The 23,891-nt window shown below is 56.9% G+C and overlaps 5 protein-coding genes across 24 annotated transcripts in view; 3 read left to right on the forward strand and 2 right to left on the reverse strand.

Moving 5' to 3' along the window:
* ASPSCR1 (ASPSCR1 tether for SLC2A4, UBX domain containing) overlaps window positions 1-2,300 on the forward strand; it is a 32,700-nt gene extending 30,400 nt beyond the window's left edge. For 11 of the 12 annotated variants that reach the window (XM_066234234.1, XM_066234235.1, XM_066234237.1 and 8 more), the window contains 4 exons: window positions 1,459-1,510; window positions 1,777-1,846; window positions 1,939-2,114; window positions 2,212-2,300. In XM_066234234.1, coding sequence (XP_066090331.1) covers window positions 1,459-1,510; window positions 1,777-1,846; window positions 1,939-2,114; window positions 2,212-2,225 — 312 coding nt within the window. In that variant the 3' untranslated portion in view covers window positions 2,226-2,300. Of the gene's footprint in view, window positions 1-1,458; window positions 1,511-1,756; window positions 1,847-1,938; window positions 2,115-2,211 lie in introns of those variants that run through there. The other variant, XM_066234246.1, reaches the window with a different exon arrangement.
* A 1,667-nt stretch (window positions 2,301-3,967) lies between these two features.
* Window positions 3,968-8,245, reverse strand: CENPX (centromere protein X). Of its 5 annotated transcripts, none has more exons than XM_066238086.1 (5): window positions 8,043-8,198; window positions 4,994-5,045; window positions 4,765-4,818; window positions 4,464-4,549; window positions 3,968-4,184 (listed from the first exon to the last, which is right to left on the reverse strand). In XM_066238086.1, the coding sequence occupies exons 1-5, from the start codon at window positions 8,070-8,072 to the stop codon at window positions 4,113-4,115; spliced, it is 294 nt and encodes a 97-aa protein (XP_066094183.1). In that variant the 5' UTR covers window positions 8,073-8,198; the 3' UTR covers window positions 3,968-4,112. The 5 variants fall into 5 exon arrangements, with proteins under 5 accessions (XP_066094183.1, XP_066094182.1, XP_066094179.1 ...); XM_066238085.1 differs by having other exon boundaries at window positions 4,464-4,552; window positions 8,043-8,197; XM_066238082.1 differs by lacking the exon at window positions 4,994-5,045 and having other exon boundaries at window positions 8,043-8,245.
* A 414-nt stretch (window positions 8,246-8,659) lies between these two features.
* Window positions 8,660-17,177, forward strand: LRRC45 (leucine rich repeat containing 45). Of its 3 annotated transcripts, none has more exons than XM_066238077.1 (18): window positions 8,660-8,879; window positions 9,542-9,603; window positions 9,919-9,989; window positions 10,280-10,458; window positions 10,653-10,781; window positions 11,983-12,095; window positions 12,390-12,472; window positions 12,716-12,793; window positions 13,067-13,202; window positions 13,293-13,370; window positions 13,460-13,571; window positions 13,687-13,757; window positions 14,142-14,234; window positions 14,439-14,531; window positions 15,411-15,584; window positions 15,658-15,805; window positions 16,020-16,767; window positions 17,065-17,177. In XM_066238077.1, the coding sequence occupies exons 1-17, from the start codon at window positions 8,660-8,662 to the stop codon at window positions 16,214-16,216; spliced, it is 2,037 nt and encodes a 678-aa protein (XP_066094174.1). In that variant the 3' UTR covers window positions 16,217-16,767; window positions 17,065-17,177. The 3 variants fall into 3 exon arrangements, with proteins under 3 accessions (XP_066094174.1, XP_066094175.1, XP_066094176.1); XM_066238078.1 differs by having other exon boundaries at window positions 12,414-12,472; XM_066238079.1 differs by lacking the exon at window positions 10,653-10,781.
* A 253-nt stretch (window positions 17,178-17,430) lies between these two features.
* On the forward strand, window positions 17,431-19,772 carry RAC3 (Rac family small GTPase 3). 2 transcript variants are annotated; one of them, XM_066238081.1, is made up of 6 exons: window positions 17,431-17,609; window positions 18,109-18,180; window positions 18,329-18,446; window positions 18,574-18,636; window positions 19,050-19,209; window positions 19,304-19,772. In XM_066238081.1, exons 1-6 carry the CDS (start codon window positions 17,596-17,598, stop codon window positions 19,432-19,434), a joined length of 558 nt encoding a protein of 185 aa, XP_066094178.1. In that variant the 5' UTR covers window positions 17,431-17,595; the 3' UTR covers window positions 19,435-19,772. The 2 variants fall into 2 exon arrangements, with proteins under 2 accessions (XP_066094178.1, XP_066094177.1); XM_066238080.1 differs by having other exon boundaries at window positions 17,433-17,630.
* Window positions 19,773-20,630: 858 nt separating this feature from the next.
* Window positions 20,631-22,628, reverse strand: DCXR (dicarbonyl and L-xylulose reductase). Of its 2 annotated transcripts, XM_066234773.1 has the most exons (8): window positions 22,470-22,627; window positions 22,287-22,384; window positions 21,628-21,782; window positions 21,489-21,531; window positions 21,313-21,412; window positions 21,166-21,230; window positions 20,958-21,075; window positions 20,631-20,831 (listed from the first exon to the last, which is right to left on the reverse strand). In XM_066234773.1, the coding sequence occupies exons 1-8, from the start codon at window positions 22,519-22,521 to the stop codon at window positions 20,728-20,730; spliced, it is 735 nt and encodes a 244-aa protein (XP_066090870.1). In that variant the 5' UTR covers window positions 22,522-22,627; the 3' UTR covers window positions 20,631-20,727. The 2 variants fall into 2 exon arrangements, with proteins under 2 accessions (XP_066090870.1, XP_066090869.1); XM_066234772.1 differs by having other exon boundaries at window positions 20,958-21,230; window positions 22,470-22,628.
* Window positions 22,629-23,891: the final 1,263 nt, after the last annotated feature.

A 23,891-nucleotide genomic window follows, 5' to 3' on the forward strand; every position in this document is an offset into this window, starting at 1 on the left:
ACAGCCCTTGTTTGTGTCCCTCAGTTTTGGCTGTGGTCTGTGTTCCTGGGCCTGGCATTTGAAGTTTCTATTAATACTCCTTATTGCGACTCCCAGAGCTCAGAATTGGATCCGGAGCTCGGAGTTGCTCAGTTGACAGCTATGGCCCCTGCACTGAGGGCTAAGAACACAGATCCTCAGGTGGGGTCATTGCCCTGCCTTGGCCAGCTTTGGGACTGCAGCCATGGTCCTCAGGTGCAGAAGTCGATTGGGGGCAGGTTGCAGGATGTTGACACTGAGGGCTGTGGGGCATTACCTGCAGCCCTGATTCTGTACCACAGTCCAGTCTTCTGCCCTGGGGGCCTCCAGAGGTGTGTCTGGGCTGGGTGACCCAGCCTCATCACATACCTGTGCAGGTGTGGTCAGTTTCTGAGCAGAAACCCCTTGCCACCCCACCCCCCCCACCCTCCCACAGATGGGGGCTTAGGAGAGATGCAGTTTCTGGACTTCCAGGGAGGGATGTGGCACCCTGATGCAGAGCCCATCTGGCAGGAGGGGCCGGCCCAGTCAGGGAACCTGTGTATGGCTTTTGGGGTCTTGGCTGGTGTACTCATAAAGGCAGCAGACCTGGGCAGTACCTCTCAACGCAGGACTCCCAGTGCAACTTGGTTCCAGGAGCCCCCACTGCACATGCTAAGAGTCCCTCAGAGCTGGTCTCCATCTAGCTGCTCTGTAGGTCTAGGTTCTTCCCCTCAGCCTGAGGGCAGCCCACCTGGCTGCCCCTACAGACCCCCAAGCCCTATGTTCTTTAGGCAGTACAGTTGAGGGAGAGGAGTGCAAGGTTCCCTGAGTAAGGGCTGGTGGCCACCCTTGCCTCATAGGCCCCTTTGGCCATCTTCTTTTCCTGTACCCACACCATGCAGTTCTGACCTGTGGGCCTACTGCAATCTCTTAAGATGTGGGGTTGGGGGGTATCCAGGCCTAATTGCTATCTTCAGGAGGGGGAAGAGATGATTAAAATGCCAGTGCACGCAGTACAAAAGCTTCCTGTTCAGCTGGTGCTTGGGGCTGGCCCGAGAAGTCCCCTGTGGTCCAATACCCCAACCTGGGCTTGGTGCCATAAGAGGGGCCACAGCCTGACCTGTGCTGGGGCAGTGGATAAAGCGTCAACCTGGAACACTGAAGTCACTGGTTTGAAACCATGGGCTTGCCTGGTCCTGGTACATATGGGAGTTGATGCCTCCTGCTTCTCCTTTTCTCTTTCCTCTCTAAAATAAATCAAGTCTTAAAAAAAAGAGGGGCCAGAGCTTCTGGGGGTTGGGCAGTGGAATCCACTGTTGGGAGGGGTTGCTGAGTGCCTCCAGGTGCAGCCTGCACAAGGCCACCATGGAAGTGGGGTGCAGCCCACCCTGCCCCTCCTACGGGTCTCTGCCTGTGGTATTCACCTGGCTCCTGAGCTCCCCTCTGCCCTCCCTGCAGGCAAATCTCTTCCCTGCTGCTCTGGTGCACTTTGGAGCTGAGGAGCCAACAGGTGAGCAGGAACCCCTAACTCTGCTGATCACTACCAGCCCCCAGGGTACCAGCAGAGCAGCCTCAGGGAAGCCCAGAGGAAGCCGAAGCTTCCTCTGATCTGGAAGGGAGACCCGGGGCCTGACACCCCCTCCACATACACACTACTCCTGGGGGGCTTCAAGACAGCCTCCTGCCCAGTTCATGCCCCCTCCCAGAGCAGAGCAGTTGTGGGTGGATTCCCCTTTTCTTCCTCCATGACCTGAAGGTGGGCTGGGCCTCCTGTAGGCCTCTACCTGGAGCCCAAGCTACTGGAACATACCGTCTCCCCATCTGCGGCCAACGTCCTGGTGGCCAGGTGAGTGCCTGAGGCAGGTGGGAATGCCCAGGGGTTTGGGACAGCTCACGGCTGCAGTGCCTGCAATCGTGTGCCTTGGCCTCTACCTGCAGGTGCATGTCCAGGGCCACCATGACCCCACCCTCACTGCCAGTTTCTGACCCTGCACCCCTTGAGTCTGAGGCAGCTGCTGAGCAGGATGCAATGGGGCCCCCTGAGCCCAGCTGTGGGACAGCCCAGCCCTTGAGAAGGGATCTGGGCAAGGTGCCTAAATGGTTAAAGCTGCCAGGTACTAGGGGTGGTGTGTGTGTGTGGGTGTCTCAATGGGAGGGGCTATTGGGCAGGATCCCAGGGTCCCCAGTTCACCCTAGTATGTTGCATTGCAGCCAGCAAAAGGTGAGAGCTGTCAACAGAGCTGCACACTCGGCAAGTGACAGGACCGCTCCCTGAGTGCAAATAAAGACTTGAGCCATCATCTGAGACCCTCCTGTTGTCTTTCTCCAGAAAAGGGCCCCTATAATCCTGTCCTGGCCACCTGCTTACCCAGAGATCCCAGGCACAGGCCTCCAGTCCTTCCTGATCCCGGAACTGGCCAATCCTGCAGCCTGGCTGGACCTTCGTGTGGCCAGGATCCCCTTGCTGCAACCGTGTTCTCATTAACAAGGGCAGGGCACAGGTGTCCTCTCGTGGCTGCTTCCTCTGAGAACACAGTGTGGGGACAAGAGCCTCCAGGCATGGCCTGACACAGGAGGGCACCCTAGCCCCTAGCATGGAGGGGAGGAAGGTGTTCCCCATCCTATAGGGTGGGGCTGGCAGGGCCTAGCCTGGGGTTTCCTGCATGCCCTCACCATCTGAGGCACTTCAAAGTGGCTGTGGGGCACGGTTTCTGGCACTTGTCACCAGCGTCTCTCTTCAGGTCTAATTATCTCCACATGTTCCCAGCGCTTTGAAGCCCAGAGACTCCCTGAGGGTGTGAGGGAGGAGGGGGGGGGGCAGAGGCATGGAAGGGGTACAGGAACGGGCCAGCGTGCCAAATTAGGAATGGAGGGCTTGTCTCCCAACCCATGCCATCCTCGGGTGTGGGACGGGTGATCCTGGCAGATATAAGGGCTGAGGCTGCCTCACAGGTCTTTCCAAGGCTTTTCTAGTCCCCACGGCAAGTGAGAATGGGCTCAGTGCAGGGTAGCTTGTCCCACCTGGATGTACCTTTCCAGAGGGCCATGGGCTGTGGTTGTGTGTCCACAGTTGCTTGGCCCAGAGCCCTTTAGGTGTTTTCCATTTTGGGTACTGTTGAAGCAGCTTTTGGGTAAAGGGATGTGGGTGCTGCAGGGTGGGGTGAAGTTGGGGGTTGGGTGAGCCCTGGAAGCCCCGAGCACAGCCAGACCTAAACCCTGCTTCTAGTGGGTCCCAGGCAGCAGTCTCCAAGGTGAGTGTGGCTGACCTGCCAGTCCCTAGCACTGCTATTGGTCAAGGATGGGCCTGGCAGCTGGTCTCCAGGTCCCACCCACCCAAGCATCCGCCACCAGCAGGCCCTTCCCACAGATATTTCTGGGCTTGCCTGCCAGCCAGTGGCAGCCCCACAACCAGGCTGCCCCAAGACAGGAGCACCATCTCCAGGCCGGTGGCCATGTGCATGTGCTTGGATCTCACCAGCCTAGGGCAGAGAGCACACAAATGCTGTTCTGTCCTTTCTCAGCTTTGTGTTCTTCCTACCAAAATGGATGGGGGCCTTGGCCGGCTAGCTCAGCGGTAGACCGTTGGCCTGGCATGTAGAAGTCCTGGGTTACATTCCTGGCCAGGGCACACAGGAGAAGCACCTATCTGCTTCTCCACCCTTTCCCCTCTCCTTTCTCTCTCTCTCCCCCTCCCACAGCCAAGGCTCCATTGGAGCAAAGTTGGCCCAGGTGCTGAGGATGGCTCCATGGCCTCCATGTCAGGCACTAGAATGGCTCAGGTTGCAACAGAGCATTGCCCCCTGGTGGGCATGCTGGGTGGATCTGGGTCAGGTGCATGCTGGAGTCTATCTGCCTCCCTTCTCACTTCAGAAAAATACAAAAAATAAAACAAAAAAAGATGGATAGGGGGATTTGGCTTTGAAGCAATTTGACTTTGGGTGATTGAAGGCAACATGGAGGCTTCTCCTGAGAGAGACTGCTTTGAATTTATTGGTGTTGCTCTGTAAAAACAAACTTACAGCTCAGGGAGGCATCTTCTGACAGAGCATTGCATGGTTAGGAGGTTACACACCAGCTTTGAAGTTATTGGCAGGACTGTGCAGCTCGGCTTGTCAGTAGAGAACATGGCCCCCACTTCTGCCACACCATGGTCCCTCCAGGCCATCAGCAGAGCAGAGGAGGGCCTGAGATACAACAGCACATTTGCTGGGACCTGGCCCAGGTTTAGGGCAGGAGGAGCACCTTGGGGATCAGCAGCGTCTTCCCTGTCTATAGCCAGAGGCCACAGAAGACACAGGGCTGGGTTGTGAGACAGGTGGCCTTGGTGAAGGTGGAAACCCCTAGAAGTCCAGAAGCTGTGGGGAGAGGAGCACTCAGCCTGAGTGTCAGCTCACCCTCACACCTCAACCTGACCCTGCTCCCAGAGGGTTGGGCAGGGGACAGACACCACCAGGGCCACCTACCAGCTGAGGCAGCACCTTCTCCAGCTGGTTCACATCTACACAGGCCAGGTCCTCTGCCTGGGACTGCTGGACACTGCGGATAGCTGCTTCTAGCATGACACAAGGAAAGTGAGAGGTGTATGAGGCTGGAGGGCCTCAGCTGCAGCTGTTCCCCTATGTGTGCCAGCAGCTCAGAAAGCCAGTGGGGCCTCTGAAACGGAGCTTTCCAAGGACACAGCCTAAAAGGCGCTTGTGGGAAAATGGGAAAAACATACATCCTGGTTTTCCCACTGGGAAGTGAAATGCAAAAGGGACCACTCACCCAAGACGAAGATCTTCAGCAACTCCGCCATGAGCAGCAGTGCATCCCCGCTGACTGCAGGGTGGAGGGGAACAGATCAGGGCACCTGCTCCAGCAACCTTGGCCAAGGGCTGCTATCTCCCCCACCCCACCCTACCCCCACTTCCTTCTTGGCTCATTCTTACACCCAGGCCCCCATAGAGCTGGCAGCCCCAGCCACCCTGTCCTGCCCCCAGGCTGGTGCCCACACCTTTGGTCTTGTCGTCCTTGAAATGTAGGTGCAGCAGCTTGCTCACCAGTTCCTGAGGGACCAACAGGACAGTGACTCACAGGCCCTGACCCTACCCCTACCAGACTGCTACAGATCCCTTAGGCATTTAGTTCTGGATGAGTAGTAGTTGTGATTTCTGGCATAAACACCCCGTTTCCTAGGGCCTCTCCCAAGGTGCGAAACTGGGTAGATGGTGGGAAAACCTCCCTGTGGATGCCTCTAAGACCAGAAGTTAGACACAGGTGATAGACAGGTGGGAGCAGCCCAGGTGCCAGCCAGCCCATCCCTCTGGGACTGCAGTCTTCCAGGATTCCAGGGTAGTCTGTGCTCCACCTCAACCCTAGGCCAAGACACCACCACCCTCACTGTGGCCTCCTCATAAGTCTGTCCATGCCAACAGCACCAAATAGTTTGTGGCAGACCCTGCTCTGGGTGCTGGGTCAGCTCTATCTGCGATCTCTCCCTGCAGCCTATGACTGTAACAGGATGGGCACTGTGAGTTTGGGGCCAAGGAACAGAGCTCGGGTGTATTTGTGGGGCTTCCTGACACACATGAATGGGACATGGGTGGTTCCAGGCCAAAACTCAAGGCAGGGGCTTAAGCCCCCAAAGGATGAGGCTAATCTGCAGAGATGGCAGCTATGGACAGAGATGGATTCTGGGGATCAGGGACTCAGGAGCTCAGGTTGGCACATGTTGAATGAGGGACACACATCAGACACCCAAACAGTGCAGCCAGGTAGGGGGGCTGGAAGTGAGAGAAAGGCCTTCCAGAAGGTTGGAACTGGCCATGAGGATTTGAGACATAGCCAGGTTGCCCACAATAAGGGCCAGCAGGAAGAGGCTGCAAATCAGAGGCTAGCAGAGTACCAAGAGAAGTGGGAGGACAGTTGTAGCAGGCACCCAGGAGCTCAGAAATGGGGTGTCTTATAGTAATGGTGAGAAGGAACCACCAGACCTCCAGTCTTAGCCACCGGAGGTCACAGAGCTTCACCCAGCATGGCTCAGCAGAGGCCAGGATAAGAGTGGAGTGGACACCAATGATGCCAAAGTTCAAAGGATAAGAACCTCAACCAGCCTGATCTGTGGTGGCACAGTGGATAAAGCATCAACCTGGAAATGCTGAGGTCGCCGGTTCGAAACCCTGGGCTTGCCTGATCAAGGCACATATGGGAGTTGATGCTTCCAGCTCCTCCCCCCTGTCTCTCTCTCCTCTCTCTCTCTCCTCTCTAAAATGAATTAAAAAACAAAACAACAAAAAAAAACCTTAACCAGTCTCTAGGGGAAGCCATAACAGCCTCACTCTCCAAGTGGAGACCATGTAAGCTTGGTGCCACCTGCTGGTCTTGCTGCTTACCAGGTAGGTACCAGGAAAGGCCCAAAAGGCTCTACTGCAGTGGTTCTCAACCTGTGGGTTGCGACCCCAGCGGAGGTCGAACGACCTAAACACAGGGGTCGCCTAAAGCCATAGGAAATACATATTTTAAAAATGTATGGGTCGCAACCCATAGGTTGAGAACCGCTGCTCTACTGCCTGACTTGCTCCAGTCCAGGAAGTGCTAAATCAGCCTCTGTTGCATAGGGGGCTGCTGCATGGAGCTGTCCCAACCACTAAAGGGGTTAGCACCAACAGGGACTGATAGTTCCCTAAATAAGTGACACAAACAGGAGGGCAGGATGGGACCTAAAATGCATTCAGCCTTTGCCCCACTTTGAGTGAGCACACAGCCCTTCCCTCTGTTACCGTCACCTGAAATAGCCCTGTTCGTGGGCAGTGACCACAATCCCAGCGCTAGCCAGAGTCCTTGACTCGACTCTAGAGCTATCCAGGTTGGCATGATGGAGAGCAGCCTGCCCCCCTCTCCAGTTGTTATAATGGGGGGATTCTCACAACCACCCTGCTAGGTCATCCCTGCCTCCATGACTTTCACTTTTAGATGATTAACACCTCTGGGCCAGGGCATAGCTGCAACTCTGGGTGATAAGGGGGACTGAGGCAGGTGAACCAGAGAGAAGTCCCCCATGCCTCTGCAAGGCTGAACCCCCCACTAGGGGCTGGGGAAAAACAAAAAGTACTCATAAGGGTCTGAGATCCTCTCTCCCTCTCTTCCCAGGTCACAGAGGCCCACAGATCCTCCTAGTGTACCTTTCTGATTCAAGGGCTCAGTGCCTCCTCACCTTAAGGCAGGGCAACAAAGCGAGAGTCCCAAGTGACTCCCATTCGCCATCCGCTTTTGCCAGGTGCAGAGCAATGCGTGAGGCCCGTCTTCCTCTGTTCCTCCCCAGTAACTACACTCGAGTTTAGCCAAAAGTCAGAGAAACGATGTTTCTCCACTGTCATTGGGGGGGGGGGGGTACTAGAACCCATCTCCTAAGGTGGTTGGGTACTATTATATATAGGTTAGTGTCTGTATCGAGAGCATATAACAATGCCCGACTGTGCCAGGTGTTACTAAAGAAGAACTTATAGAGCTCCACACCAGACTGAACCTATACAAACACGTGCTGTTCAGACATGCAATTTCAGCTGGGCTTCTTCAGCTTGGCTCAGGTTTGAAGGAAGCACAGGCTCGCATAATAAGAAACAAGCAGGGAGAGAAGCTTTAGGGCCTAAAGTTTAGGCTGTGCAGCGACGTGACAGTATCCGCGAGCTGGGCGGACCCGTGCCCTACACCAAACGGTTTAGGGAAAGTCCCACCAACTCCCCAACATCAGGGCGGGCGGGGAACGAGGCCCAGGCTCATCTCCGAGGCCTCCTGCATTTCCGCCCGCACGGCGCCCACCTCTTCCGGGCCTCTCCTCCTCTTCCGCTACCCGGCCGCGAGACCCCACCCGGAGAGCAAAGGGCGCGCGGGTTGCCGTAGGAGACGGATTCCTGCGCCCAAAAGACACACGGGTGCAGCGCTGGGGCTGGCCATGCGTTCGCATGTAGGTCAAGCGTGGGGACCAGCCGTAATAACCACCGCCGCACGCCCTGGGTAACCCCGCACTGCGGACCTCCGTGCAACCACCGCCCACCCTCTTTCACCTTGCGGAAGCAGGCACCGGCTTCCTCCATGACCGCCGCCGTGGCGCGCGCTTTTCGGAGTCCCCCACCTCCAGCCACAGCCACCCCACAGCCCCGCCTCTGCCCCTCCTAATGAGTCTGGAGCGCGTTGCCTCGGCTCCTCGGGCTGGCAGCCCGCGGCTGCACGCGCCCGGCCCTTCGCCCTCATTGGCCAGTGTCGAGTGCTTTCCTCCGCAAAGCTTTCTGGGAGTTGTAGTTTCCGTTGTCTTTCCCGGCGCGCCCTGCGCTTCCTGGATACTGAGGCACAGCGGGGGCTGTGTAGATCACAGCCGGCTGTGAGGGTGTGGTATGTGAGGGCTGGAGCCTGGCATACGCTCGGCCCCCGGACTCCCCGGGCGCAGGCCGCATGCTTGGGAGAGTCCTTGGCCACCCCACCGTCCTGGGGTCTCCCACCTGTAGAACCCACTCAGTTTGCTACTGGTTCTTCAGCTGTCGAAGTCGGACCTGGGGTCGTGCCCTACACGGAGCAGCCCGGCCTCTCTGTCGGCCCCTAGGGATAGGAGCCCCGCGCCCCCTGGCGCACGGTGAGGCCTGGCTCTAGGGGTGCGCGGAGGCAGCTCTACTGGCAGCCCAGGGACATGGAGGAGTTCCGGCGGTCCTACAGCCGGCTGTGTAAGGAGAGTGGGGCTGAGCCCCAGGAGACCGTGCTGCAGCAATTGCACGAGCTGCCATGGGGCCGGATGGACCTGGCTACGCAGAGCCTGACCCTGGACACCTGCAGGGCCCTGGGCAACCTGCTGCAAAAAGAGACACAGCTGACGGAACTGATCCTGAGCGACTGTATGCTGAGCGAGGAAGGTGGGCGCGAGGGCGGCAGGGCCTGGGAGCCCTGGACACCTGAGTCAGGGTTGGCGTCGAGCCCTGTGCCTCAGGGCGGGCTCTCCTCGCTTTGTCTGCTCACTGATCCATTGCCGCACACTCTCAGATCCTCAGTCCTCTATGAAGAACTCCGTCTCGCCTGTCTCCTCTTGGGCTCTGTAGTTCAAGCAGCAGTCTTTTTTTTTTTCTCATAATTTTATTTATTGACTCGTGAGAGAGGACAGAAAAGAAAGAACAATATCAATTTATTATTAGACCTTTCTGTGCACTCACTGGTTGATTTTTGTATGTACCCTGACCTGGGATGGAACCTGCAACCTTGGTGTTTCGGGACAATGCTCTAACCAACTGAGCTACCCGGTCAGGGCATCAGGGTCGCTTATTGAAGCCTGGGAGCAAAGGGCAATGTCTCTTTGTAACAGAGAAACCTTAGGAGTGTCCCATGGTGCTGGTGAGCATGAGCATTGGTGGCCTGGCTTCACACTGGGCAGCAGAGGTTGTAGATGTTTCAAATGTGGCACAGTGAGGAGGTGACTTGCTTATGTCATGACTAGTGTGTTTGGGTAGGTGTCCTAAGATGGGGTTCATAGGATGAGCCCAGGACCCCAGGGGCAGAAAGTGACTGCCCTACCTCCTTACAGGGGCCACATTACTGCTCCAGGGGCTGTGTACCAACACTGTCCTGCGGTTTCTGGATCTGAAGGTGAGGGAATGTACCCTGTGAGGGGGAGGCCGTGAGTGTTCCTGGGACCTGGGGCCTGGGCACTGGCTGGAGACAACATTGGGAAGTACTTTTGGCGCACATTACTTTGCACTGTTTTCTGGTGGTCTCAGGCGTGTGTGTATGTGTGTGTTCTGAGGGTGGGAATGTGAGTTCCAGAGCATTCCCATAAGTAAACTGAGTGAGTCTGCACCAGGAGGTCCACCTGCCCAGAGCCTGGCCTCATCCACTGCCTGACCAAGGCCCTGCGGGGTGTGCATGAGCCCAGGATGAGGGGTCTGCCTCATCCTGTCCTAGGGCAACAATCTTCAGGCCACAGGGGCCAAAACTTTGGGGAAACTCCTCCGACAGAACAAGTCCATTCAGAGGTAAGGTGGTGTCCCGGCCCCTGCCCTCCCCTAGCTCCCTCTTTCTCTGCATGGGTCAGCGCTGGCCCCTGAGGACTGGATTTTGCCACCTCAGCATTCATTCCTTCCCACTGGTTGTGCATGTTTCCCGTCCATTTGTTGGGATTAGTCAGGTACAAGTTACTTACGTGGCTCCAAACTTCTTGCTGGAGACCCCCTTCAGGCCTATGATGCCCTCCTCAAGACCCCCCTGGACCCTGTGGGAGCAGGGTGCTCTTTGGCCTGTGCACCTTAGCTCTACCTTCCCACAGCCTTACCCTGGAGTGGAACAACCTGGGAACTTGGGAAGATGCTTTTGCCACCTTCTGCCGGGCCCTAGTGGGCAATGACGCCCTGCGCCAGCTGGACCTCCGTAACAACCAGATTAGCCACCAGGGCACAGAGGAGCTGGCCCTAGCCCTAAAAAGCAACACTGGTCTCCAGCAGCTAGGTGAGGCCAGGCAACTTGCCACCCTAGCCTTTCTACTACTTCTCTTGTCCTATCCTGGAAGCTGGGGGTCAGGTGGGGGAAGTGGGATAGGGGAGATGGGGTGAGCCACACTGGGGTGCTGCTCTATTGTTGATCCCCCAAAGGAAGTATCCGGACTAGGCCAGTTCCCAAGATGATAAGAGATTTCCTTCCAGACCTCCGCTGGAATAACATTGGCCTCCTGGGGGGCCAGGCCCTGGTGAACTGTCTTCCCAGCAACAGAACCTTGCGGAGACTGGAGCTGGTTGGGAACAACATCCCTAGTGACGTTCTCAGAGCTGTGGGTATGGGTACACTGTTTTGAGCAGGGCATGAAGCTGATTCTCTATGACAGGCCCAGTTTCTGAGGGAGGGGATGTCCCAATGGCAGCCTTGATGGAGCCTGGTTGATGGTGGCACAGTGGATAGAGCATAGACCTGAGACGCTGAGGACCTAGGTTCAACCCTCAAATAAATAAATAAATACAAATGGAGAATGATGGCCCTGGCTGGATAGCTCAGTTGGTAGAGCATTGTCCTGGTACACAAAGGTTGCAGGTTCAATCCCCAGTCAGGGCACATACAGGAACAGATCGATGTTTTTGTCTCTCTTTCTCTCTAAAATCAAATAAAAAATAAATGTTTTAAAAATAAAATAATAATTTTAAAAAGACAGTAAAGAGTGAGAGCCACCAATCCTGGAACCTACTCTTTTGATTCTTAGATCCCCTGAGGGTAGTTACCCATTTCACAGATGAGGAAGTTGAGGCTGTGTGGCTTGGGGCCTTGCTCTGATGGCTGTGCTGCTGCTTCAGGTAGCATCAGCCCTCATCACCCCCGATTTCATGGCTGTGCACATGAGCTATGTGAGAGCAGCACCATTAAGCCAAGCCATAACCTACATGGTCACCTCCCATTGGCGATGCCAGTATCTCAGCCCCAGATCTAGCAGAATACTCTGTCACTCCTGGTAGCTCCTTGTCCTGCCAGCCACTTGAGGGACCGAGCTTGGGCTAGAACCCTGCACAGCTCACCACCTCCTGCTGGGTCTGCCTCACCTGTGTCATCTCCAGCTTTGTTCTTGGCCTGCCTCTGGGGTTACCTCAGCTATTGTAATCACTTCTGACACCACAGCTGCTTTTGGCTGGTCCCTCTGCAAATGCTGTTTGGATCTTCCCAGAATACAGGAGCTAAACATAGTATTCACCTCTTAAAAGTTATACAGTGGCCTTTGACCTTTGGGATGGAAGGCAGATGACCCTCTCCATGTGTGTCCACCACCACATACCTGGCACCTCTTGGGCTCTTGGCCCTATTGTTGCCCCCACACCCACACTGAAGCTTTCACCCCTGGTGTCCTAGAGTCTACATGTTTTGTGGGGTGAGATACTGCTTTGCACAGTTCTCATTCTTAGACTGCTGGCTTCTAGGCACAGGTCTGGGCTGCCTATTGGCCACTCCCAAGGCTGAATAGCCCCTGGTGGGTAACTCAGTTTCTTCTGACAGAGCAAGCCATGGTCTACAACCAGGACCGGGAGGCCACCTTCCGGGAGAACCAAGCCCGCATCCATGTGCTCAGCAAGGAGGTGCAGCACCTCTGGGAAGAGAAGTCCAAGCAGGTGAGGATGGTGCCACCTCTGACACACAGCCTTGTCTTACCCCAGCCTGGCTGTGTGGTTGAAGGGCACTCTATTCTTAGCTTCTGTTCCCTGGTCACCTTTCCTTCCTCTGGGCTCTGGACCCTCTCCAAGAAGTTAACACCAGGCTCAGCACTTGGTTTTATGATTTGACCCCATTTGGCCAAGTGAGCAGACTTACCCTGTGCAGGAGCCATGCTCCCCCTGCAGTCATGTGCCTGGGTGGATGTTGCATCATCACTGCCCTGTCTGCCTGACGGGAGTGGGCCCTGACAGGGCTCTGGCCATCTCTGTTCCAAGTTTTTGGACCCGGTGGAGACAACTGATAAGCAGCAAGAGGAGATGGTCCAGAGCAGCAGGTGAGAGCAGCCGTGGACAGAGCTGGGGCTTGGGTGGGGTACCCCAGGTCCTGATTGTGGCTCTGGCCTTGGGGGTGGCCTAAACTGAGTCTTATTACCTGCGTACAGATAAGGTTGTAGCATGTGCTTTCTGAGGACGTTGGCTCAAGGTTGCAGGCAGGGCAGGGTGCTGCTCCAGGGCCAGAGAGCCGGGAGAGGGGTCCTCTGGCGGTGGGTTCCTCAGACTCTCCTCTCTGCCCACAGGACATCAACAGCACGTGTGGGGCAGCTTCAGGAAGCTCTAAATGAGAGGCACTCCATCATCAATACCCTCAAAGCCAAGTGAGTGGATGGAGGGCAGGAGGCTGCACGGCTGCAAGGGTGACTTCAGAGCACTTTAGAGACATGGCCACAGGACAGAGGAGAGTGGTTACAAACAAGGACCCGACTTGTGGTGTATAAAGAGGGGGGAAACAGCTGGGTGAGAACCCTAGGAGGTTTTTTGGAAGAGGTGAATAGCAAGCAGCCTGGCAAAAGTGAAAACAGGAGGTCTTTGCTAGGCAAGGTGGGGCTCATGGAGGAGTCGGGGCAGACCTGGCCCTTCCCTCCTTGCAGGCTGCAGATGACTGAGGCTGCTCTGGCTCTGTCAGAGCAGAAGGCACTAGACCTGCGGGAGCTCCTGACCACTACAGACCAGGAGCATCGGAGCCTGGTTCAGAAGCAGGCCAAGGATCATAGGCTGGAGCAGCAGGTGAGTGGGCAGGGAACCAGGTGCAGATGAGCAGGCAGTATCTGGTGGCAGGTAGCCAACATGTGGTGCCCTTCCCCATCTCACCCCTAGGAAGCTGCAGAGCGGGAGTCTAAGTTGCTCAAAGACTTAATTGCTGCCAACGAAAAGAACCTGCTTCTGCGAAACCAGGTTATGGGAGTGTGGGGTCAGGCCCCTGGGAGCACGGGGTGGGCATGGGGCTGGGCCAGAAGTTCCCTCTTGCTGTGCTGACTTTCCAGGTGGATGAGCTGGAGCAGAAGGTGAAGTCACAGCAGGAACAGCTTTTCCTGACCAGGGAGGAACTGACTAACACATCGGCTGAGCTGAAGATGCGGGTTGTCCAAGCCGAGGGTGGGCATGTGCAGGCCTTGGGATCTTGAGATGGGAGTCCAGGGACGGGCCAGTGAGAGTCCTGGGAAGAATGGACCCCAGAGGAGCCACTTCACAACTTCCCCTGTGCTTCTAGAGCGCCTGGAACTGGAGAAGAGAAGGTCGCGGCAGAGCCTGGAGTACTTGGAGCAGCTGCGCAGCAAAGAGGTACTTCCTTCATGGCATCATCTGGCTTCATGCTCTCCCCACTGTCCTCCCTGGGCCTGTAAATGCCTTAATGTTGCCTGGTGTCCCCAAAGCATACCTCTGGCCAGCATCCCTTACCCTCCTGTGCTGGGTGGCAGCCTTCCACCAGCCCCAGCAGATGCCAGACCCAGAACTTCCTGATAAGTCTCTAGAAGGGACCCCAACCGCACTGGAATCCTAACTGTTCTGGGATGTGCCCTCCATCTTTGCTTCCTGAGAAGCCACTCGGGGCAGCCCCTTGGAAGGAACAGGGTGCCCAAGATTTGCCTGCTCTCCAGAGTCAGGATCCCATGTAGGGAAGGCTAGCCATTCTGACAGCCCTGTCACTGCCCTGCCCCTGGACAGGTGGAGCACATGACTCGCCACCTGGAGGAGAACGAGAGGGCCATGGTAGAGAGGATACAGAGATTAGAGGCTGCACGGCTGGCCTTGGAGGAGGTGAGCACATGCTGGGCTGTCTGAGTGTCCCGTCTGTGTTCTTGGCCTCATCGGGCTTGCCTTAAAGATACACCCATAAGACCAGAGGGACTTAGTAAGGTGGCATGGGGGTCCCTTGGGTGTAGAATCCTTGCGTACTGAGCAAAGCTTTTGGGGTTGGTGGAGGGGCCAGAAGCACAGGCTCTCTGGGTCTCTGCAATACAGGAGCTGAGCCGAGTGAAGACGGTGGCACTCAGTGAGCGCATCCAGGCTGAGGAGGAGCTCATCAAGGCCAAGAGCCAAGTTCGCCTGGAGGAGGTATGTCTATACCAGGGGTCCCCAAACTTTTTACACAGGGGGCCAGTTCACTGTCCCTCAGACCGTTGGAGGGCCAGACTATAAAAAAAACTATGAACAAATCCCTATGCACACTGCACAAATCTTATTTTAAAGTAAAAAAAACAAAATGGGAGCAAATACAATATTTAAAATAAAGAACAAGTAAATTTAAATGAACAAACTGACCAGTATTTCAATGGGAACTATGCTCCCCTCACTAACCATCAATGAAAGAGGTGCCCCTTCCGGAAGTGCAACGGGGGCCGGATAAATGGACTCAGGGGGCTGCATGTGGCCCGCGGGCCATAGTTTGGGGACCCCTGGTCTATACTCTATAGCCGTGGCCAAAAAAGAACCCAGCCCATTGCTCGCAGCACCCACCAAGGGGTAGGGCCTGAGGTGGCAAGACTGGTGCTATTTCCTGGCTCTACAGAGGGAGATGGGAGTTGAGGGGGTGCGAGGGGACAGGTACAGAGGGTAGGAAGAGTCAGAGAAGAACGTTTGTCCTATCAGCACATCTGGCCCCCTCCTTGTTTGACCCTCCACAAAGAGCTATTGCTGTCCACCTCCAAGTGGGGAAGGGTTTGACCATCCATGCTACAGAGGATGGAGTCAGCCTGCGAGATAAGGGCAAGGAGTAGGAGGGGGTGCCCCCCAAGGTGCATTCAAGTTGGGCCCCTTCAGAATAAATGTAATGACAGGGAAGGTGTGCTTTCCACATTGCAGTTGAAAGCCCCCCTGGTTGGAAGGGTGGCACTCTTCACAAGCATGTCACTGCATGTTGAACTCATGGCCACACCCCAAAAACAGCAGGCAGGTTTCGCACCCTGATGCTTACCAGACTCTCGGTGCCCACAGCAGCAGCACCTGGCTCACCTGGAGGAGAAGCTGCGGCTGCTGGCTCTGGCCCGGGACGAGGCGCAGAGCACCTGCCTGCAGCAGAGGCAGATGGTGGCCGAAGCCCAGACGCAGGCCAGCCAGCTGGGCCTGCAGGTAGAGGGCCTGAAGCGGCGCCTAGAGAAGCTGCAGCAGGTAGCTGGGGCTTTAAGGGCCCTCGGGGGTGCCTCTGGCCCCCAGCTGCCATCTCACCCACCATGCCTGGCAGGAGCTGAGTAACAAGGACCAAGAAAAGGTGGCTGAGGTGACTAGGGTGCGGGTGGAGCTCCAGGAGCAGAAGGGCCACCTGCAGGCTGAGCTGACAGCCCAGGAAGCATTGAAAGAGAAGATGGCAGCCCTGGAGCGCCAGCTGAAAAGTAAGCTGAGCCCCAATCCCCGACACCAGCTCTGCAGGACCTTTTCTCACTGGGTCATCAACGGGCAGCTGGGCTGGAGAGCTGAGGTTGGCCTAGGTCTCAACTCAGAGGTGCTGATGGGAGGCTGTGTCCAGGGGACCCTGAGCAAACCTCATCTGTCCTCTGGATGCCCAGACAGCACCTAGTGTTCCTCACTGAACTTCCTCCTCTGCAGTGATGGCAAATGACCACCGGGAGGCACTGCTGGACAGGGAGAGTGAGAACGCCTCTCTCCAGGAGAAGCTGCGGCTCAAGGAGGCAGAGGTTGCTCGGATCAGGGATGAGGAGGCCCAGAGGGCCCGCTTCCTACAAAATGCTGTCCTGGCTTATGTGCAGGGGTCCTCTCTGAGGGCCCTGAATCCCCAAAAGTGAAGGGAGGCAGAGAGACTCCAGGAGTGGCAGGGAGGTGACTCTCTGCCACTAGGGACAGGCTACCTGGGTCTGGGTGTACTTGGACAGAGTGTACAGCTGGTAACTTGAAAAATAAAATCAGTGCCAAGATGGGTTGACTTCTGGTTGTTGCAGCTCATCACCCAGGTACCTGACCAGGTGATTGCTGAGCCTGACTGAGCAAGAGGACTGGAGTAGCAAGTTCCCCAGCCCCTGCCCCACTCCTTCCTCCCAACCTGATATACATGTGCCTGAGAAAACATGCCTATGATTGTAGGAACTCGTGGGAGCAGAGCCTGAGCTTGCCCAGCCCTTCAGGTGTTTCACAATCACCTTTTACAATGTAACCATGAACAGAACCTGTTTTGAAATAAAGAACTTTTGCACTTTGTGATACATTTTGGGCTCTGGGACTTTCTTCCATAGCAGCCTGTGTTTCCAACTTCAGCAAGGCCTCAGGAGACCTGCCCAGCCCTACAGAAAAGATCCTCCAGGGTACTGCTGGTCTGTCCCTCCTAAGGGATGGCTGTCAGGTGAGGACACTCTAGCAAGGCAGGAGAGCCTGACCAGGCAGTGGCACAGTGGATAGAGCGTGGACTGGGATGCCAAGCACCCAGGTTCAAGACCCCGAGGTCGCCAGCTTGAGCGCGGGCTCATCTGGCTTGAGCAAAAAGCTCACCAGCTTGGACCCAAGGTCACTGGCTCGAGCAAGGGGTTACTCGGTCTGCTGAAGGCCCATGGTGAAGGAACATATGAGAAAGCAATCAATGAACAACTAACGTGTATTAAAAAAACTCATGACTGATGCTTCTCATCTCTCTCCGTACCAGTCTGTCCCCATCTATCTCTCTCTGTCCCTGTAAAACTAAAAAAATTAAAAGGCAGGAGAAGCTGGGAACACAGGCTGGAGCTGCCGACTTTCCGGGGACCCTGATGATTGCAAACACCCAAGTTTTCACCAGCTGTCTCCTGGCTGAAGGGTGGGCAGGCCCTGGGAGAGGTCTCCCTAAAAGCAACCACGTGCACACAGGCCACCCTATGCATGTGCAGGTAGGTGGGAATAGCCTGCTTGCTGTTGTCCGTTGCCCGGGTTCACCGGAAGCCACCGTGCACCCAGCCTTGCACCTAACCAGAGCAGGGTGGGGAGGCCCTGGGCGCAAAGAAAGGTCCTGCTCTCACCAGATTTCACTGGAAAGCCCGCGCCTGCCACCAGCCGCGCTCGGCTGTCTCCGCTCCCGGCGCTCGGCGGCGCTCGGCCGTCTCCGGCCTCTCGGCTTGGCGATCGGCTCGGGTCCGCTGCCGCTGCGGTGCGGGCATTTCTCCGCAGATCACTGGCGGCCGTGCCCGCCCGGCCCGCGCCCATGCAGGCCATCAAGTGCGTAGTGGTCGGCGATGGGTGAGTGCATGGCGCAGAGCCGCGAGGCAAGGGTCCCTGCCCCGGCCGGGCACAAGGCTTGGGAGTGCGGCTGGGCAGAAAGCGCGGTGGGGTGGGGTCCTGGCTGGTCACGGCTAGGTCTCCAGCCAGGCCCACCTGATGCTGCGGGGCCCAGGCCCGGTAGCCCCTTGGCCTCTCATCTGGGCTGAACTCTCAGCTGGCCCCTCCCTCCCTGCCATCCTCCCAGGGTGGTGGGAACTCTGCTCTACCCAGCTGGCACCCACCTCTCTGCCCTCGGAGCCAGAGCCGTGAAGCCCACCTGCCCTAGCCTTCCTCCCCCCAGCCCTAGGTTGCTGGGGATCTGCTGCCCTGGGACCCCAGTACCCACCCCACCCACAGCACCCTAACTTGGCTGTGGCTCTGTGGGAGGGGACCATCCTTACTGGGCAGAGGGGCTGAGGCGGCCTGGGAGCAACGTGGGCTTGCCCTCCATCCACAGCGCCGTGGGGAAGACCTGCTTGCTGATCAGCTACACGACCAACGCCTTCCCTGGAGAGTACATCCCCACCGTGTGAGAGAGGCTGGTAGGAGGTCTGGTGCCAGGCCCCAGTGACAGTGTGGTCTGGGCTTGCGGATGGATTGGAGATGTGACAGAGCTCCAGTCCTGTGTGGGCCTAAAACCCCAAGGTATATACTGACCCTTCCTCCCACCCCTGCAGTTTTGACAACTACTCAGCCAATGTGATGGTGGACGGGAAGCCTGTCAACCTGGGGTTGTGGGACACTGCTGGGCAGGAAGACTACGACAGGCTTCGACCACTCTCCTACCCCCAAACAGTAGGTGGTAATGGGCCAGTACCAGAAGCTGGGTGGCTTGGGGGTCCCTGAGATCCTGTGACGGGTGGGGGAACACAGGGGCCTCCTTGACCGCTTCCACCTGGGCCCTCTCCCCCTTCTCCCTAAGGATGTCTTCCTGATCTGCTTCTCTTTGGTGAGCCCAGCCTCCTTTGAGAATGTTCGAGCCAAGGTAGGGCAGGGCTATGGGGAGGTGTCCAAGGGGGAAGGGAATGCCTAGAGAACTTGCCCTGACAGGTTGGCTAGATCTTGCATAGACAAATTGTACTTTGGAGGCAAAGGAGATGCCTGTTCTATTTGGTGTGGGGTCTACAGGTGGGAGGGGTGGGAAGAGGGTAGGGCTGGGGCAGAGGTGGTGAGTAAGGCTCTCAGAGAAGGAAAGGGCTCTGGCTGGGGGGCCTTGAAGCTTCCTGGCTGGGTATTCTTGTCCCCAACCAAACCTAGTGGTCACCTGTGAAGCAGGAAGGGCTAAGCATAGGTCTAGGAGGCATGAGGAAGGGGCTCTGGGATAACCACAGCCTGCTCCAGGACAGGCTCAGGGAAGAAGTCCCTGAGGGATAGAGGTCAGAGCCTCCATCCCCACAGTGGTACCCAGAGGTGCGGCATCATTGCCCCCACACGCCCATCCTCCTGGTGGGCACCAAGCTGGACCTTCGGGATGACAAGGACACCTTCGAGCGGCTGCGAGACAAGAAGCTGGCACCCATCACATACCCCCAGGGCCTGGCCATGGCCCGAGAGATAGGTGAATGAGCTGGGCCAGGGCTGTGCTGATCCCCCCACTTGCACTTTGACCCCCTCACTGCCCCCCTCACTCTCCTCCCCCTTGATTCCCCCAGGTTCGGTCAAGTACCTGGAGTGCTCAGCCCTTACTCAGCGGGGCCTGAAGACCGTATTTGACGAGGCCATCAGAGCTGTGCTCTGCCCACCCCCTGTGAAAAAGCCAGGGAAGAAATGCACAGTTTTCTAGAGCCCAGTGTCTGGGGACAGCCCTGCCCCTGCCTATTTGATGTTGTGTTGAACTGTCCTGTGTCTGAGTCTGCTATGGGAGTGCTATGGGTGGGGAGGGGAAAGAAACATGGCATGGGCTGGGGCAGTAGGGTCCTGGCCACTGCCTCCCCTATGGGGGCATAACTCCAGCCTGCCCTGGCCCCTATGGGAGGCCAGGAGGGAGCAGGGTCTCCCTCAGGCTTCAGGGGTGGGTCCAGGGCAGCCCCAGGATGGGCTTCCCTGACAGGGGGTGGGGGGTGTTCTGTCCATGTGCCCGGGATGGGGTACCCGTTCTTATTTTATAAATAAACATTCTCTACTAACATCTCCTGCTTGCCCCTAAACCCCCAGCCATGGTCCAGAGGCGGTGAACTTGCCCCAACACTCTGGGCAAAAGGAGAGAAAAGAGCCTGCTGAGTTGTCTCCATCACCAAAGTAGGTGGCCCAGATTGAAGTTGGGGGCAAGTGTATTTAGTCCCTTTTGGAGGAAGAAAGCCCAGCATGCTGACTTTGGGCATTTGGAAGGGGCACACACAGAGGATCAAGGTGGTTCCGCTCCAGCCCTCCTAGGTGTGGTAGGGTACAGTCAGCACTCAGGCCATGGAGCTGTCTGTCTAGGCAGCCTCCTCCACAGCTCACCCCACCACCCAGGGTGGAGAACACTGAACTGAGTCTGCAGAAGGACCAGGGCAGACAAAGGTATGGAGATCAGGATAGTGTGGTGGAGAGGAGGGATGGTAGATGGGCATTGCTGAAATCAGAAACAGTGGGGGATGAGAGGGCACCCAGTGGTGACTTGGGAGAGCCCAGGAGTCATGGTACAGGGACTTGGACTTCACCCTCCAGGTTACAGTGCACCAAAACAAACAGACACATGATTAGAAGGCCATTCTTAGAGAGTGCTCACTGGTCTACAGAGCCAACTGCAAGGCTTTCAGGAATTTTGCTACCCAGTTGTTAAATAGCCATTATTAATAACTATAGAATCTTAGGATGTCTGGAAGGTCCCGCCTCCTAGCCTCTACCAGAAAGTTGGCATGTCTGAAAATAAAAGCCAGGTTGTCACCTGGCCTGGGACATGCAATTAGTGGCTATCTCCCCACCTGGGACTCATTTCCACACCCAAGCCTGATCTCTGCATCTTCTGGTCACTTACCGGCAGCCTAGGAGTCAGTGTGCAGGCTGAACAGAAGAATAGTGTTTATTGGAGGGATGGGCATAAGAGATGGACAGGGCTCAGCATAGAGTAGGGCTATGTGTGGGTGGAGGGGGTTCAGGTGGCCAGAAAGCCCCCATCCACCGGAATAGTAGAGCCTGTGGTCATACTGCTCTGGTCACTCAGCAGGAAGAGGATGCTGTCCACCACGTTCTCCACCTCTGCAGGCAGGGTAGGGGTCAGAGAGTGGAGGAAGAGGGCTGCCCTACATCCTTCCCTCCTTCCCCTTATGCAGGCAGGTATAGGAGCTCCTGGTGCAACTCCAGTAGGCCTCTCAGCTGACTCACCAGCAAACCTGCCCAGTGGGATACGGTCCAGCATGGTCTTGGCCTTCTGGGGGTCACTCCAGTTAGCCTTGCCCATGGGTGTCATCACTACTGTGGGGTTCACTGCATTCACACGGATCTGTGCATGGGACACATGGGGGTCAGCTAGGTGGGCTGGGGAGCCCTGGGCACACTGGCTGTGTGACGGGAGGCACCCCAGCGGGCTCACCTTGTGTGGCCCAAGCTCCAGAGCCAACACTTTGGTCAGCATGTCCATGGCACCCTTAGTGGCACCTGTAAGGAGGGTCAGTATAAGTGGAGCCTGGGCTGGCTATAAGCTGGGGTTGGGGTTGGAGTAGGGGCTGGGCTCACTCACAGTATATGCTGTGGTTAGTCAGTGCACGCTGTGAGGCCTGACTGGACACATTCACGATGGACCCTGGGGTTCCACGAGCAATCAAGCCCCGGGCCACGATCTGGAATTACAGAGGGAAAATGAGGCAGAACTAGTGTCATCAACCCAGTTCCACTTCTGACCTGAAGGCAGCTCACCTGGGACACCTGGATAACAGCCCGCATGTTCACATTGAAGGAGCTGGAGGCAGATGGATGAACCCTGGTCAGTGACGGGGGCTTGCTGCAGCAGGGGACAACCCTCCCACCCAGGGTTCCCCCACCTCCACTGGCTCACATGTCACACGCCTCTTTGGTGACCTCCAGGAAGGGCTGCAGCAGCGCCACGGCAGCATTGTTTACCAGCAGGTCTATAGGGCCCACGCCAGCCAGCGCCCTCTCTGTGGCCTCCCAGTCACCCAGGTCCACGCACACGGGCTTTACACCAGGGCACTGTGTGTACATATTGGGTGGTGGGAGCACAGCCACCAGAGTCTCCATGACTGAGCAGGGGCACAGCAGGTCTCTGCCCCACGAGGGAGAGGGGCTGGGTGTAGATGAACTTTCAGACCAACAGGGAGAGGGATCAGGGGTCCCAGAGGTGCCAGCCACTTTTTGGGGGCTCAGAAACCCAGGCTGCTGAGGAAGACAGAAGGGGAGTTAATGTGGTCTCTGAGCCAATGAACAACTCAAGAGCTTCCGGCCAGGAACCTCTGGACAGTCCACTTCCTCCCTGCCCCCAGCGCCTCTGGCAGGCCTGCAAAGCAGCCATTTCTGCTTCCTTTCAAGCCCAGGGGGCGTTGCCATTCTCTCGGCCACTCGGTAGCCCACGGCGTCCGCGTGCCCTGAGAGGGGTTGCTGAGGGTCTTTGGTCAGCCCCGGGACCTGGCGCTGGCATCTCCGGCCCATCCCCGGGCCCGCCCGCTGCACGCTGGGCCAGAACAGGGCGGCGCCTACCTCGCGGACCAGACTGTCCAGGTCGCTCTGAGTCCGGCTCACGGCCACCACCTGCACACCCGCGGCGTGCAGCGCCTGGACCGTGCTGCGCCCGATGCCTGCGGGGAGTGTAGCTCAATAAGGGCCCCCCGCCGCCAGCAGCCATCCCCGGCCACCCCTGGCCGCCCCAGGGTGCCGGCCCACCTTTGCCCGCCCCGGTGACGAGCGCACGGCGGCCTGCGAGCCCAAGCTCCATAGCGGCGTAGCTCACTGTGCTTGCGGTCGCCCAACTGCGAGAGAGACCGGAGGGCTTAGGCTCTGGAAAGAGCGGAGCGGGGCGGGGCCGGGCGGGACAAGCTGAGGACGGGGACATTCAAACAGCGGTCTCTGCGTGGCGATTGGCCAAAAGGAGTGGGTGAAGCCGGGGCGGGGCCGGGCCCTGGGGACCAGTTTTGCCAACTGCCCAGTGGCGACCCATTCCAGGGGGGTGGAGGCGGTTTAGCGGGTCCCTGCCAGCATTTTTTTCCCTGACAAGAGGATTACAGTATTACGTAGAACCAGATGTCGTAATTAATAACACGGAGAACTCAGGGATAATATTTATTATTTTGTTTCTGAGAAGAAAAGTTTGGCAAAACGGACCGCATGTCCGCCCTCCCCAGAGCTCGGAGTGACTCACTCGTGATGCTCAGAGGGAAAGGGTTTGGACAACCAATAAACCTAGAGAAGAATCCAATGCCGACGAAGTTTCACTTTAGCCTCAAAGGGTATTGAACCCCAAAATCAGCCCAGCCAACCCACAGAAGGCCACCCATACTTTATTTTTATTTATTTAATTATTATTATTCTTATTTTAGAAAGAGACAGAAAGAGGAAGGGAGAAAAGCATTTATTTATTCCACTTATTTATGCACTCATTGGTTGCTTCCCATACGTGCCCTGATTGGGGATCCAACGCACAACCTTGGCATTTTGAGACAACCGACTGAGCAAGGGGCGGAGCGGAGGAGGAGAGGACCAGGGGCTGCCAATAGTTAAGATACCAGGGGACTTTTTTGTGTGGGCGTGGTCACGTTATGGAAGCTGGTCAGGGGCGGGGCCCGGCGTGGTGGCCTTACCATGCTGGAGCTTTAGGAGGCCAGGTATCCCGTGTCCACCAGGATGCTCGAGCCGCTGGTGGAGGAGCTGCAGTCGCTGAGCAAGAACAGGATGCTGTTGCCCTGGCTGGTTGGCTCAGTGGTAGAGCGTCGGCCTGGCGAGCAGGAGTCCTGGGTTCGATTCCCGGCCAGGGCACACAGGAGAAGCGCCCATCTGCTTCTCCACCCCTCCCCCTCTCCTTCCTCTCTGTCTCTCTCTTCCCCTCCCCGCAGCTGAGGCTCCATTGGAGCAAAGATGGCCTGGGCGCTGGGGATGGCTCTGTGGCCTCTGCCTCAGGCGCTAGAGTGGCTCTGGTTGCAACAGAGCGACGCCCCAGATGGGCAGAGCATCGCCCCCTGGTGGGCATGCCGGGTGGATCCCGGTCAGGCGCATGCGGGAGTCTGTCTAACTGCCTCCCCGTTTCCAACTTCAGAAAAATACAAAAAATAAAAAATAAAAAAGAACAGGATGCTGTTGACCAAGTTCTCC

This window comes from Saccopteryx bilineata, chromosome 6 (assembly GCF_036850765.1).
Source record: "Saccopteryx bilineata isolate mSacBil1 chromosome 6, mSacBil1_pri_phased_curated, whole genome shotgun sequence".
Taxonomy (NCBI): domain Eukaryota; kingdom Metazoa; phylum Chordata; class Mammalia; order Chiroptera; family Emballonuridae; genus Saccopteryx; species Saccopteryx bilineata.

Bases quoted from the DNA above. Each gene is read 5' to 3' on its own strand.
- CENPX (XM_066238082.1), bottom strand. From the start codon at position 8,229: ATGAGGGCGAAGGGCCGGGCGCGTGCAGCCGCGGGCTGCCAGCCCGAG. The intron at 4,550-4,764 runs GTGAGTGGTCCC...TCATGCTAGAAG, and splicing joins GCTGAAGATCTTCGTCTTGG to CAGCTATCCGCAGTGTCCAG. The intron at 4,185-4,463 runs GTAGGTGGCCCT...GTTGTATCTCAG, and splicing joins AGAAGGTGCTGCCTCAGCTG to GCCCTCCTCTGCTCTGCTGA.
- LRRC45 (XM_066238077.1), top strand. From the start codon at position 8,660: ATGGAGGAGTTCCGGCGGTCCTACAGCCGGCTGTGTAAGGAGAGTGGG. The intron at 12,473-12,715 runs GTGAGAGCAGCC...CTCTGCCCACAG, and splicing joins GAGATGGTCCAGAGCAGCAG to GACATCAACAGCACGTGTGG. The intron at 13,371-13,459 runs GTTATGGGAGTG...CTGACTTTCCAG, and splicing joins ACCTGCTTCTGCGAAACCAG to GTGGATGAGCTGGAGCAGAA.
- RAC3 (XM_066238080.1), top strand. From the start codon at position 17,596: ATGCAGGCCATCAAGTGCGTAGTGGTCGGCGATGG. The intron at 18,447-18,573 runs GTAGGTGGTAAT...CTTCTCCCTAAG, and splicing joins CACTCTCCTACCCCCAAACA to GATGTCTTCCTGATCTGCTT. The intron at 19,210-19,303 runs GTGAATGAGCTG...TGATTCCCCCAG, and splicing joins GGCCATGGCCCGAGAGATAG to GTTCGGTCAAGTACCTGGAG.
- DCXR (XM_066234772.1), bottom strand. From the start codon at position 22,521: ATGGAGCTTGGGCTCGCAGGCCGCCGTGCGCTCGTCACCGGGGCGGGC. The intron at 21,532-21,627 runs GTGAGCCAGTGG...ATCTGCCTCCAG, and splicing joins ACCAAAGAGGCGTGTGACAT to CTCCTTCAATGTGAACATGC. The intron at 20,832-20,957 runs GTGAGTCAGCTG...CCCTGCCTGCAG, and splicing joins CCCACTGGGCAGGTTTGCTG to AGGTGGAGAACGTGGTGGAC.